The 12,819-nt window shown below is 61.0% G+C and overlaps 2 protein-coding genes across 3 annotated transcripts in view; both read left to right on the top strand.

The window, feature by feature from the left end:
* The window catches only part of Cyp46a1 (cytochrome P450 family 46 subfamily A member 1), a 37,716-nt gene extending 33,792 nt beyond the window's left edge, over positions 1 to 3,924 (top strand). Inside the window, exons 13-15 of the mRNA XM_026399430.2 lie at positions 2,792 to 2,880; positions 3,488 to 3,554; positions 3,754 to 3,924. Of these exons, the coding sequence (XP_026255215.2) occupies positions 2,792 to 2,880; positions 3,488 to 3,554; positions 3,754 to 3,924 (327 nt within the window). The remainder of the gene's footprint in view (positions 1 to 2,791; positions 2,881 to 3,487; positions 3,555 to 3,753) is intronic.
* Positions 3,925 to 10,309: 6,385 nt separating this feature from the next.
* Eml1 (EMAP like 1) overlaps positions 10,310 to 12,819 on the top strand; it is a 166,192-nt gene continuing 163,682 nt past the window's right edge. The window contains exon 1 of one of the 2 annotated variants that reach the window (XM_077799411.1): positions 10,310 to 10,615. In XM_077799411.1, the coding sequence (XP_077655537.1) occupies positions 10,558 to 10,615 (58 nt within the window). In that variant the 5' untranslated portion in view covers positions 10,310 to 10,557. Of the gene's footprint in view, positions 10,616 to 12,213; positions 12,381 to 12,819 lie in introns of those variants that run through there. The other variant, XM_077799412.1, reaches the window with a different exon arrangement.

Below are 12,819 nucleotides of genomic sequence, written 5' to 3'. Positions count from 1 at the left end.
TCCATGGGCCCAAATCATCCTTGCACTGGGCTCTCCTGGCTGCCCTGAGCTTTTTCCTTTGTGTCTCATTGTGACCCTGTGAGGTCTTTTTTACCCAGTCCCGTTTAAGATCATGGTGGATGATTCCAGAAGGGAGGTCCTATATACACAGCTGAAGACACTGAGGTTCAGAGAGATTAGGTCACTTTCCTGGGGTCACTCAGCTGGTGGACAGGAGATGTGGGATGTGCCTGGATTCCCATCTGACCCAAACTTGCCTTGATCCCCTCCCCGTGTTTCATAAGCCCTCTCCTGCCAGTCAGCGTCCGCCTGCCACCCTCTGTGTGTTCCTGGGATGTGCCAGGATGTTTCTCTGTGTGTCTGTCCTTGGTGTAGCCATTCAGGCATCCGTTTATGTAAGGACCTTTCTAATCCACTCCCACCACCCATCTGTGTGTGCACCATTCTCCGCACCCCAAGAATGCTCCCTTGTCCTGAGTTTTGTGTTTGCCATACCATGTGTGTGTGCATGTGTCCCCACGTGGTGGCGTGTTGGAGGACAGCTGAGCTCGATGTGGGCTCCTCCCTGAGGCTGTGGATCATCCATTTCTGCTGCTGTGTGAGGTCTGCTGAATGCACAGGCCACCCTGCTCCTCAGTACTGGGCCAGGGGCGCGGGAGGGGCTTCCTGGGGTCACTCAGCTGGTCACTACCTTGAACACCACGTGGCTATGTTTCTGCCTCCCATGTCCCGCACCACGTGGAAACGTGTTCTGGGCTATGTCCAGGAGGGGCAGGGGCATGGGACACGTGGGAGTTCAGCTGAACAGGTGACCCAAAGTGCTTGCCCGCCTGGTCCTGCTGACCAGGATGTGCCTAGGACACAGCTCGTCCTCCCTCAGCCTCCCTGGCACTTACATGGTGTCCTGTTTTATTTTTTGCAATCAAATAAGCATAAAAATATTTCCCGGCGGTCTTGATTTGCACTTCCCTGATCCTGGGGAGGTGGTACGTCCCTACACTGCTTTGTCTCTTCTGTGAGATGCTGACTCGGTTTCCCCTTCTGGGTTGGTTGACTTTAAGAAAGCCCATAGTCATCTGTTGTCTGTTACATGCATGGCAGTTGTCGCCCCCCCAGACTCGCGGTTTGTCTTCATGAATGTGTTTTTGATGATCTGAAGTTTTTACATTTTCAGTGATTCGTGTTTTCACTTTGTGCCATTGAAGGAAAGCTTCCCTATCCTGGCTTCCAAAGGCTGCTCCCTTCCTCCTGTTCACTTCACCATTCTCCATGTTTATTTTGAGGGTTAAGCTCTTGGCCGTGTGGAGTGCTTGTGTGTGTGGCTGTGAGGTAGGGATCTGCACTCTGTGTCGCGGCTGCCATGGTGAGGTGGACGGGGGCCACTGAGTCCACAGAGCGAGTGGCCTCACAGCAGTCCTGAAGGCTGAAGCCCAACATCAGGTGTGTGCAGGGCTGGCTTCTCCCAAGGCCTGTCCCCATGGCTCATTGACGTCATCTCCTGGCTGTCCTCACATGGTCCTCCCCCTGTGTGTCTGTGTCCTGGTCTCCTTTTCTCGTAAGAACACCAGTTGCATTGGACGAGGCCTACCCTAATTCCCTAGGTTTAACTTAACGACCTTTTAAAAGACCCTTCTCCAAATACAGTCACATTCTGAGGTTGGGACTTCAGCCTGTGGATTTGGAGGGGGCACAATTCACCCATAATAAGACCCACTTTTGTTTGTGTGGAGGACGATGTGCTCTGGTCCCCTGGGCTGCCCAGCCTCCTCTAGTGTATGTCACAGCCTCGTTCCCCATTCTTCATTGTTTGGCTGGTCATTTCTTCCACGCCTCTGGACCAAACCACTCCAGCTGAGGGCCTTCTCAATAGCTGGCCCGTCCCTCAGGCAGAGCACACCTGCAGCTGCTGCTCCCCCTGGCAGCCCAAGGCCCGTGAGCTTGCACAGGCAGACCCAGCTCCCACTGGCACCTGGCTCCCTGGCCATCTCCGTCACCTCGGCCTGGTCCATCCTTGCAGGTTGGGGACAGTGGTGCCTGCATCCCAGGCAATTGAGAAGATCCAGTAGGATAAGGTACATCCCAGGTGGGGCACAAACCCCTGGACTGGGGGTGCCCTTGACCCCAGCCCCAACTCCCCAAAGCTGCCCCCACTTTCTGGAGTTCAGCACCAGCCTCCCTCCATCGCCCTAGGCTCTTGGCACAGAGAAGCAGGGGTGGGCCAGCCTAGGGAGACACTGTCCAAGGGGGAGAGAGGCAGAGGCCAGTTCCTGAGGCCCACATTTTGGGAGTACATTGCTTTTCCAGGGCCAGAGGCACTGCCCCCAAAGGCCAAGGCACAGGGGAAGCGTCAGCTCCCAGCAGGAGATGCCACCAGTACAGGTTCAAGGCTGGAGGTGGCTGCAGCCCCCACCCCACCCTAGAGGGGAAGCAAGAAAGAACCTGAGGAGCGGCAGCTCCCAGGAGCCAGAGGGACAGCCTCGCAGGCCGGACTGCAAATCTCAGGGGCTGTTTATCTTCTGGGAGACTCCAGAGAGGCATTGAGCCGCTCTCTGAGCCTCAGTTTCCTCATCAGGAAAACAGGGGTACCTGTAGCTCCCTCGGGGCTGCACCTGGTCCAGCTGGCAGTGCAGACTGTCCCCTTTCTTCCCCTCAGAGGCTCTCTGGGGTCCCATGGAACCCCATTCCTGCCTAATGGGTGGGGAGGGAGGTGCTGCTCTTCCCACAGTCACCCCGTGGGCGCCGCGGTGGGGGAGGGTGCGAGCCGTGAAGCAGACCAGCTCCTCTCCGGCAGTTCAGCACCTACGTCATGGGGCGGATGGACACCTACTTTGAGGATCCACTGACTTTCAACCCCGATCGCTTCAGCCCTGGAGCCCCCAAGTAAGTCCCCCATCCAGTGCCCTGAGTGGGAGAGGGGCCATCACAGCAGCCTCTGGTCCGGGCCATGAGCCACCTGTACCCACAGAGCCCTCACGGCTCCCAAATCCCTGTGAGGTAGCAGGGAGGAAGTCACAGCTCAGAGAGGCCAGGCAGGCCCCGGGCGGAGCTAGTGCTTGGCCCCAGTCAGCCTGTCACACCGCTTGGAACCAGCACCCTGGACTGGGATGCCACATGACCTGGCCAGCACCTCCCTTCCCCGCCTCACAGCTCCTCCCGGGAGGTGGGAGCCATGAGGTCTGGAGACAAGGGGACAGTGCATTGATGTGTCCAAGCAGCTGTGAAGAGCTGAGCTCCAGGGACAGGCCCTGAGGTCAGACCCAGAACCAGAAGAATGACCTTGGGCCAGCTGCTCTGCCTCTCTGAGCCTCAGTTTCTCCCTGTGTGAATCAGCACCATGGCAGCCCCTTCTGGGAGGGTCAGGAGCGGGGCTGTGGGGAAAAGCAGGTCCAGAGTCCGGCAGGAGTCCCAGCTGAGGTCTTGTGCCCCTGGCAACGGACAGCCACCACGGCTGTGCGCCCTGCCCACCACAGGCCTCTCCTCCCTGCAGGCCGCGCTTCACTTACTTCCCCTTCTCTCTGGGCCACCGCTCCTGCATCGGGCAGCAGTTTGCTCAGGTAGGAGGACAGGGCTGGGCTCCCGCCCAGCAGTGACTGCAGCTGGGCCTCTCCCACCCCTCTCTGGGCCCTGGAGGGCAGGAGGTTAGCTGGGAGCAGTCGCCCCGGCTGGCTGCTGTCTGGCTCACTGTCTTTCCTCTTCTCCCCTCCCTCCCTCATTCCCTCGGCTTGGCTCTCCCTGCACCCACCCCCAACCCAGATGGAGGTCAAGGTGGTCATGGCCAAGCTGCTGCAGAGGCTCGAGTTCCGGCTGGTGCCCGGGCAGCGCTTCGGGCTGCAGGAGCAGGCCACGCTCAAGCCACTGGACCCTGTGCTCTGCACGCTGCGGCCTCGGGGCTGGCAGCCCGCGCCCCCACCCCCGCCCTGCTGACGGGGCTCTGGGCAGGATGGGACTTCTCGGGCCAGGCCACTTGCCTCCTCTGCTGCCCACAGCCACCCACCTGTGCCCCTGCCCTGTCCCCTGGCACCCTCCATGCTGGTTCCCAGGGGACCCTCTGCCATGCCTGCTTCTCACCCCTCACCCCACTGCTGTCCACAGCTCTTGGCCGGACTTGGGCCCTGCGTCCCCCCAGCTGCTGCCAGTGTTGCCCCTGCCTCCCAACCTCTGCACTGGCCACTCCCTCAGACGACACACCCTAACTCTTGCTCACTCCCTAAGATCCTCTTCAAGTGTCACCTACCCTGAGAAGCCCTCTCTGCCACCCCCGGCCGGGCCAGGGGCCCCTCTTCTGTGCTCCCTCAGTCACCTGTGCTACCTCTAACACCACACTGACCACACTGTATCGTGAGTGCCCGCTGATGTGACCCACTGCCCTGCGAGGCTGCGAGCGCCTGGGGGCAGGTTCTGTTGTGCTTCGCTCTGAGCCCCTGTGGCCATCCAGGGCCTGCACAGAGTCGATGCCAATAAACATGTGTTGACTGCATGAATGAGCTGCCCCCTCGGCCAGGGACCCGCCTCAGTGGGCTCACCTGCATGAGGGGGATGTTGAGCTGCTCTCGCTTAGGACTGGCACCGCTCTGGAAGCTGCTGGTCAGATGCCCCTAGAGAAGCCCGCCCAGGTGACCCAAGGGCCCTGCGTTAGTGGAAGCCAGTTCACTGCGTTGTGTAGAAGACCGAGGCCCGGGTGCTGCGTGAGGTTGGGATCACAGGCTTGAGAGCTGGATTCGAAGGGGTTAGGGCCAGGCCTTTCTGGAAGGGTCTTGGTGAAGCCGGACAAATATACCTGAGTGCGCCTGAGGGCACTGCTGTGTCTGCTGGCCTGGCGGGGGGAGGTGACTGCAGCAGCCCCAGGTTGGGGGACTGTTACCTCCAGGGTGTCGGGGTGGAAGAAGCCATCCCTTCGTCCCCAGCCTAGGGTGGCCAAGGGGCAGTAAATCCTGGGCAGGACATGTCCTCTGGGTCTGTCCAGGGAAAAGGACCTGCCCCAAGTTCCTCCTTCAGCTTTTGGAGCTTATCTATGAACAAAGACAAAAAACTCCCTTAGCCAGGGGCCTGGTGTCTGTCCCCAGGAAGGCCCTTCTGCGCCCCAGGGCAGGCATGGGCTGGTGCCATGCTGTCTCCTTTGGTCCTTGTCAGTCTTGAATGACAGCTCTGAGGGATCTTCCCACTGAGCAGATAAGGTAACAGGCAGAAGCGACATGTTCAGCGACATGTTCAGGTGGGCTTAGGGTGGGGCTGGGTTCCATGTTTGTTTCTCTCCTCAGCCCAGGGGCATCATGGGCACCCACACAAGTGGTTCTGCTGCAGCCTCTGGGCAGCGGCTCACTCCTGGCCAGGTGTGGCCCTCCTGCTGCTCAGTGCCATGCCTGACCACCTGAGCACCTGGCCATCTGAGCTGCCCTCCCCAACCCCTCTGTTTCCTCCCTGGGGCCCTTGCACCCCCTGCCCACTCTGGGAATGGCCTGCCTAGGTTTGGCCTGTGTGCTTGGCCGAAGCCACTCGTGCTTGTCATCTCCCTTCCCAGAAGCAGCCCCTTCCCATGGCCACTCTACATGGGCCCCTCAGCCCTGCACTGCTTCCCCACCTCCCCTGCTGTGACCTCCCCTCACTGTCCTTGGCAGTGCCATGCCAGTCCCTTGACCAAGTCCACGCCCTCTGCTTCCTGCCGTGGCTGAGCCTGGCCCCACAGAATAGTACCTCTCTTGCCATCTACCTGAAAGGGTCACAGTCACCAAGGCGCAGCGTTGCAGGGCACAACTGGCATCCTCTGGAGGAGCCAGCTCCTGCTGGGAACATCAGGTCACCAACTTTGCCATCTCCTGGTTTAGCAGGTGTCCAGCCAGTGTTGATCCAAGTCCTCACACTGTTTCTCACATGCTCAGAGGCCAGGGGTATAAGTATGTGCCATTTCACAGGCAGAGAAGTAAGGCCACGGCCAGGCAGGACGCCCTTTGAACCCCGAGGTGGTCCATAGGCCCAGCAGGCAGCAGCACTGCTGGCCTGGGCTTGCCCTCAGCATTGGAACCCCAGGGCTGAAGGGGGCAGATGATAGGGATAGCCTGTCACCCCACCCTGGCTCTCCTCTGCCTGTGTTGGGGCCAGCATGTCCTGGCCATCCAGTGCCATTCTTATGCCACAGAATGGGCCATTTGTGAGGGATGGGTGCTCTCAGTCCCGGTTTCATGGAAGGGTTGTACAGGCTGGGAGCCTTGGCATCTGGGGTGGGGCCCAGAAACTTTTCTTTTTAGGCTTGCCCGGGCTCCTCCCCATGTGCGCTGGCTGGTGCCACTCGCCCAGGTGGAGCTTGTGGCTAGGGCCCAGGTAGGGTGGATGGGATTGAACCCCAAGCTCGGAAGCCAGACAGCCTGGAATCCGGCCTCGCCTGTCTGTCACTGCCATGCCGTTTGGACCCCAGTTTGCCATCTGTAAGGGAGGACAAGTAATAGGACTCATTTCTGAGGGTTGGCGGGGGACTTAAATTGAGTTCACACGTGGACGGCGCTTGGCACTGAGTGAGCCAGCTCAGCTCAAGACCTGCCGGCTGTGATTGGTCTTCGCTGCCTGATAGCGGCAGGGAAGGGAGTGCTCTCTGTCGTTCCCCGTGGGGCCGCACGGGGGCGCCCCGGCGCAGCGCTCGGAGGCAGAGTGGGCGGTGCCTTCTGCGCCCCGCGGGTCGGGGCTGGGACTGGCGGGCCCCAGGGGACCAGCCCCGCGGACGCCTGCGTAGCCTCCTGCAGTAGGGGCGGGGGCGAAGAGGCACAAGCCAGAAACCCGCGCCGGCCGTCCGTCTCGGGCACCCCACTGGGTTGGGGTGGGCCTGCGTCTCCGTGTCACAGGGGGGCGGCCACCGAGGCGCGGCGAGATTGCCAGGCGAGCAATACCTGGTAGCGCAGAGGCACGGCCACCAAGCTGGTGGTCTCCCATCGCTGCGTGTGGGCACCGTCCGGGTCTGGCGGTGGGACGCTGGCAAGAGGGCAGAGGGGCGAGCCGCCGTGGGAGCCGACCGGGGCCACCGGAGCAGAGAGCTTTGGGTAGACACACTCAAAGGGGAGGTCGGGAGTGCCCTCCCCCCTCACCCCAGGCAGCTCTGGAGAGTCCCGTGCCCACCTGGCCTTCTCCTCCCTCCCGTGTGACTTGGGCAGTGGGCCTTTTCTGCAGGTTCCCTCGCGTGGAAACCTGAGCGCAGGATGTGGGGAGGCGCAGGACTTTGGATCTGCACCCCTGACTGTGCCTCCTCAGCACCCAGATGCTGCAACTCCTAGGGGACCCTCGAAGAGGGACTTTGAAATGACCCAGCTATCCCAGCCAGCTGGCTAGTAGCCCAGGCTGGGCTGGGGGTGACCTCAGGGGCCTTGGCCTGCAGGGATGGGTGAGTCTTGATCTAGCCTGAAAAGGTGGGATTTTCTTCCTTTCTGCTCTGGGTCCTGGGTTGGTGGCCCTCCTCCGCCAATGTGGGTGGACTGAGGCTGTGCCCCATGGTCCCAGCAAATAGCTGCCTACCTAGAAGGTTCTGGATGGGGCCTTGTTAGGGAGCCTGAGCTGGCTTCTCCTGGCAGTCATGGTCAAGAAGGCACTGGAGTCCTTTACGGTGGTCCAGAGTCAGGAGGGTCACAAGGGTTGGGTGACTCATAAATCCACATCCACCCAGGCCTCTGTGGGCTTGGGACAACCTCCCATCTCTGCCTGGATGTCCATAAGTAACTCCAACTGGATGTTGGACAGACACAGGGGCTACCTGGGGCTTGGGTGTGGGGACACTTGCTACTGAGGGAGGGGTATGTCTCTGAAGCAGGGTCATGGAGGGGAGAGTCATGCCCACTTTTACTGGGAGTATTAAAAACATTGATTTCTTCTAGAGCAAGCCCCTTACCTGTAAGTCCTTCTAGCTTATGGACACCATAGTCATACCCTTGGCACTGTCCTCTGTGGGCAGCCCCTACTGGCCAGTCAGACCCTGGGCAGCCAGGTACGCCCACCCCAGCCAGAGGCCTAGCCTGGGAGTTCTCCCTGCCAAGGAGAGTGACAGGTGGAAAGGGCAGCTTGACAAGGGGTGGGGTCCTGGAGGAGGCCCAGGCCCACTGGAGCTGCCTCACTGGGCAGCACCCACCCTGGAGGGGCCTGGGTAGGGGAGGGGGCAGCTGCAGCAGGAGACCTGCCCTTCCAGAGGCCCAGGGAGAGTTCCAGGTCCATGCTGGCAGGACAGGGGCACAGGGCCATCTCCATCCTGCTCCTCTCCTCGGGCTCAACTCTGATGGTTTGGCTTTGGTGGGCCCTAGGGGGTGACAGCAGCTGTGTGGCCCCCTCAATCTCTATCCCAAGGGCAGGGCCTATGTGGCTTGGGTGGCCCTGGTACCAGGGAAAGAGCTAGCCCCTCCCTGGGTAAGGAGGAGCATTGATACTGATGGAGGGGCACTTACCTCTGTTGAAGACCTGCCATGAGGCCAGCCTGACCGGCTGCTCTGTAACCCAGGGGCCCTGTGATACAGACAAGGGGTCGTGCCCTCTCCCTGTGCCAGAGGGCAGAGGCACAGCCCCCAGAGCCTCATCCTGCTATGGAGCCTGAGAGTTTGAGCCTGGGAGGCCTTCCTACCAGCTCCTGTCCCCCTTCACTAATGACAATGTCTTCTTTGCTTCCACCCCAGATATGAGGAGTTATCCCCAAGGGACCCAGGAGAGTCCCACTTTTCACACCCCAGGGACACTCAGTGCAGCTGGAGGGGCCTCTCAGGCTTCTTTCCTGGCCGGGAGCCTGGAGTCTGGGAGGGTTGTCCAAGGCCACCCAGGTGGCGGTCAGCTTAGGGGTATCTGGGCTGGGGAGGGAATTAATTCCCACGCTTTGCTGGAGTGTGTGTGTGTGTGTGTGTATGCATGTGCACACATATGTGCTCCTTTTGTGTCCATATTTGTGTGCAATCCGTGGAGGGATGTGAGGCCCACATGTATGGACCCCTGTGTGTGAGCATTACATGGGCAGCGGCTCTTGTCTCCCCGTGTCTCACTGTGTTCCCATGGTCCCTGTCTCTGGGTGGCGATGTGTATGCAGGGCTGCATGCCTGAGTCACGTGTGTCCGAGTCACGTGTGTGTGTGCAGATGCATGCCTGTGTCTCAGGCTCAGGGCTCTCCCTGGGCTGCAGGGGGCGTCTGTTCTGGCCTGAGGCCGTGGAAGTCGTGCCAGTGTCACTGGCCAGGCCCTCGAGGAGCTTCAGGCATCCCATCCTCCTGCCATGTCCGGTGGCAGGCGGCCTGCTCAAGGCCACACCTAGCAGGTGTGGTCCCACTCAATACGGCCTGTCCTTCCAGTCATGGCCACCAAGGCCCCACCTGAGGTTCCATGTTCACCCACCGTCCTGCCCCTATTTACAGAGGAACCAAAGGCCCAGGGAGAGGGGGGTGCCACCAGGGAGGAGGCGTGGGACTCCTGAGGTGGGGACGGCCTGTGCGTTGGCAGGGATGGGAAGCGGGGCCCTCTCCAACCTGCCTCATTTGGACGCCCAGCTTGGGCCGGCCCCACTGATGTCCAGTAGACGGGTGTCCTCTCCCATTGCCCTGTTCCACTTCAAATGGCCCCCATTCCTGCATGACCAGTTCTCTCACTATTCCTGGGCTGTTCCAAGCCCCTTCCCCCTACAAGCCCTCTCCTCCTGCCTGCTCCCCCACCGGTTCCCCACCTCCAGGTCTCTGCCCAAGGACCCTCGACCGAGGTCTGACCACCTGTCCTTCCTTCTTGACCTCGGTTCCTCCACTGGTGCCCCCACAAGGCCCCCGTGAACTGTAAGCCTCAAGAGGCTGCCCCCAGGTCTATTTCAAGCACTAGGAGCAGCCACCATGTTGTGGTGCCCACCAAGTAGTGGTTGAAATTGGCATCAAACACTTGCAGCCCCCCAGGGGCTGGTGGGCACACAGACCACTTGGGAGAAGTGGGATTTCTGATGAGCTGGTAGCAGCCGAGGGCGTGTGCACACCTCGCGCCAGCCCCGATGCGGGTACGGCTCCTACGCCGGCACCCACCTGTGCTCACAGGTCCCCCACATTGCCACGCTGGCCTCCTCACATGCACGCTGCCAGGCCCACACACACTCACACCCGAGCACACCCCCACATCCACTTGCTGCCAGGTTGGGGGGGGCATGCGACTGCGATGACCTCAGGAGTGGCGAGTTGAGTTGTTTTTTCGCTGCGACACATGTTCCCACAATAAAGAGAACAGGAAGGGACTCCGGCCAGGGACAGGAAGGGGAAGCGGACTGCATGCAGGAGCCGGCACTGGGCTGTGGGGGGGGGGCGGACGTAGGGACAGACGGACAGACGGCTGTAGGGTGGGGAGGTGGGATGCCCCTTGGGGGCATCTCTGCCCTGGTGGTCCTTTCCATTGCAGCCCCTCACAGGCAGGAAACCAAGGCCAGGGACTGGTTTGTTCTCCTCACCAGGGAGGGCTGGCAGAGCTGGCATCTGACCCAGGTCCCTCTGCCACCAGGCTCCCTCCAGCCCCGTTCCTGCAGCCCACCTGGCAGTGATCAAGAAGAGGCCCTCCCTGGGATCTCTGCGGCAGCCCCCTCCAGGGCATGTGGCACCCCCAGGGCGCCTGGCCTGGACCGTGGCAGTCTCCCGGGATCCCCGGAGGTAAGTCACTGTTCCATGAAATCTGCCCTTACCAGGGGCTCAGAGCAGGTGTTCTGCATTGTCACATGGGACTGTGCGTGCCTGATGGCAGGGACAGGGTTCTTCCTGTTCCCAAGCCTGGCCTAGGAACTGGACACAGGAGGTGCTCATTAGCGCTCCACAGTTGGGGTGACATAGGGACCAAGCGTGGAGGGGCGGCAAGGTGCCATAAGCAATGCGGGGCCCGGAGGCAGGCCTGACCCCAGCCCCTGCTCCTCTCTGGTATCTACAACTGGCCTCAGTTCCAGAGGCCACCAGCCCCCTTCCCTGCCATGCCCCTGTGCTGGGGATACAGTGCCAGCTATGCTGACCTGGGGGATATCTGAAACCTGTGACCCTTCCCACTGGTTAGTCTTCGAGGACCCATCCCCAGGCGAGGATCTTGAGGGGGAAATTGGCTTCTGTCCTTGAGACCCACATCTGCCTTTTCCCCTGATGCCTGTGCTCACTGCCCCACGCCCTGCCACAGAGCAGCTGGGCTTCCAGCTGGGACTTAGTAGTCCTGGGCTGGCATCCAGATGTGGAAGGGGGAGGAGGGAACATTTGGTGGAGTGGGGCCGAGGACCCCTGCCCTGCGACTCCACACCCTCTCAGTTTTCTGAAGCTGGTTGATCCTCAGCACTAGCATCTGCCCCTCTTCCAGGAAGCCTCCCTGGCTTTCCCCAGCCCTGAATGCCTCCCTTTCACAAACACTGTCTTTCTTTCCTGGGGATCACCACCGCCTTTAGCCCCAGCTGGGGATCCCTGACAGGCTTATTGGCTTAGGCTCCTTTGACCTTTGCACCTGCCCTGAGAAACCTGTCTTGTCCCATAACAAGGAACTAAATGCCGGCTCTTCCTGGAAGCCCCCAGCCCTGCAGGGTCATAACCGGCTCTTCTCAGTGAGCCACGGGCAACCTCTGCATGCTGCCACTAAACAAGCGCGTGGTGAGCTTGAGGTGCATGTGTTCTCTGAGCACCACAGAACCGCTTGGCTGCCTGGGGGCCTTCCCTCCCTGCTGTCCCCAACACATATGGAGCAGTCTGCACCCGTAGGTGCTCCAAAGCATTGGCTGCTCTCAGCCAAACAATCCAAGGCCAGGTCAGGCCTTCCTGTGGCTTTGGAGACAGACAGCCTGGCTCCAGGTCCTGATCACACCCCTCGTGGGCCGGGTTGCCTTGGGTGGGCCACTTAACTCCATCTGTGTCACAGACATGGTGTGGCCATCCAGAGGGCACGCAGGGACCAGGACAAGTGCGGTAATGTGGTTCCTGGTATCAGCGCTACTCGATGGCAGCATCACCTCTCGTCCTCTGTCCCTAAAGGCCCACACATGTCCCTGGCTGGGTGGGCAGGATCAGTCTCAGGTGGAGAATGAACGGGCGTTCTTGAGATCCCAGGCACGGGGGTCCTGGGGGCCCTCCGTACACCCGGGGTGCAGCAGCTTCTCAGCAACATTCCGGGGCTGCCTGGGAGAGGCCCCAGGCAGGGGAGGGCAGTGCCCAGAATTATCCACCAATCGCACGGGCTCCTGGCAATGAAGCACGCTCTTATCTGCCCAGCCCAGCATGGGGGGGTGGCCGGGCTGCCCGAGGCGGGACACTGCCTAGGGGCTGGACACGGAACAGCCCCAATCCCTACTGGGTGGGTGACAGCCACTGAGGAGTCTTGAGTGTCCCTGCAGGCTGGTGGCCAGCGGCTGCCCCATCTTCTGCACCATGTCGGACGGCGAGGGCCCCTCGGCCGGTGAGTGGCAGCGCTATATTTACTCGCCAGGGCTCCGGTTGCAGAGCCGAGGCCGCCGGTCGCTGAGGGCACTGGGCCCCTGCAGGCTGCAGGCAGCTGTGGGGCTGGACCCCCGTCCTCCTCTTGTGACGCCAGGGCTTCGAGCCTGGGGAAGCTTCGCTTTCAAAGTCAAGTTCTTCCGCACCCCTGCTCCCTGTGGCTAGGGCAGGAAGTCCCAGGCTGCCAGCCCAGGGAGGGGAGTTGCTGGCCCACAGGGAGGCAGGGACTTAGACCCGGGCCAGACCCTGAGGTGGGCTCAGGGTGGCACAGGCCCTTGACACCACATGCAAATCACTGTGTGTGAACGTTTAACTGGGGGACAGTCCATAGGTTCCTTGGGAGTCTGAGATGGCTGGGAATTCCTGAGTCCCCTGCCCACCGGCATGAAGCAAGGGCCCCA

The sequence above is a fragment of the Urocitellus parryii genome, chromosome 6, assembly GCF_045843805.1.
Source record: "Urocitellus parryii isolate mUroPar1 chromosome 6, mUroPar1.hap1, whole genome shotgun sequence".
NCBI lineage: Eukaryota > Metazoa > Chordata > Mammalia > Rodentia > Sciuridae > Urocitellus > Urocitellus parryii.
Note: the sequence above shows the minus strand (reverse complement) of the source record. Positions and strands in the feature narration are given on the sequence as shown.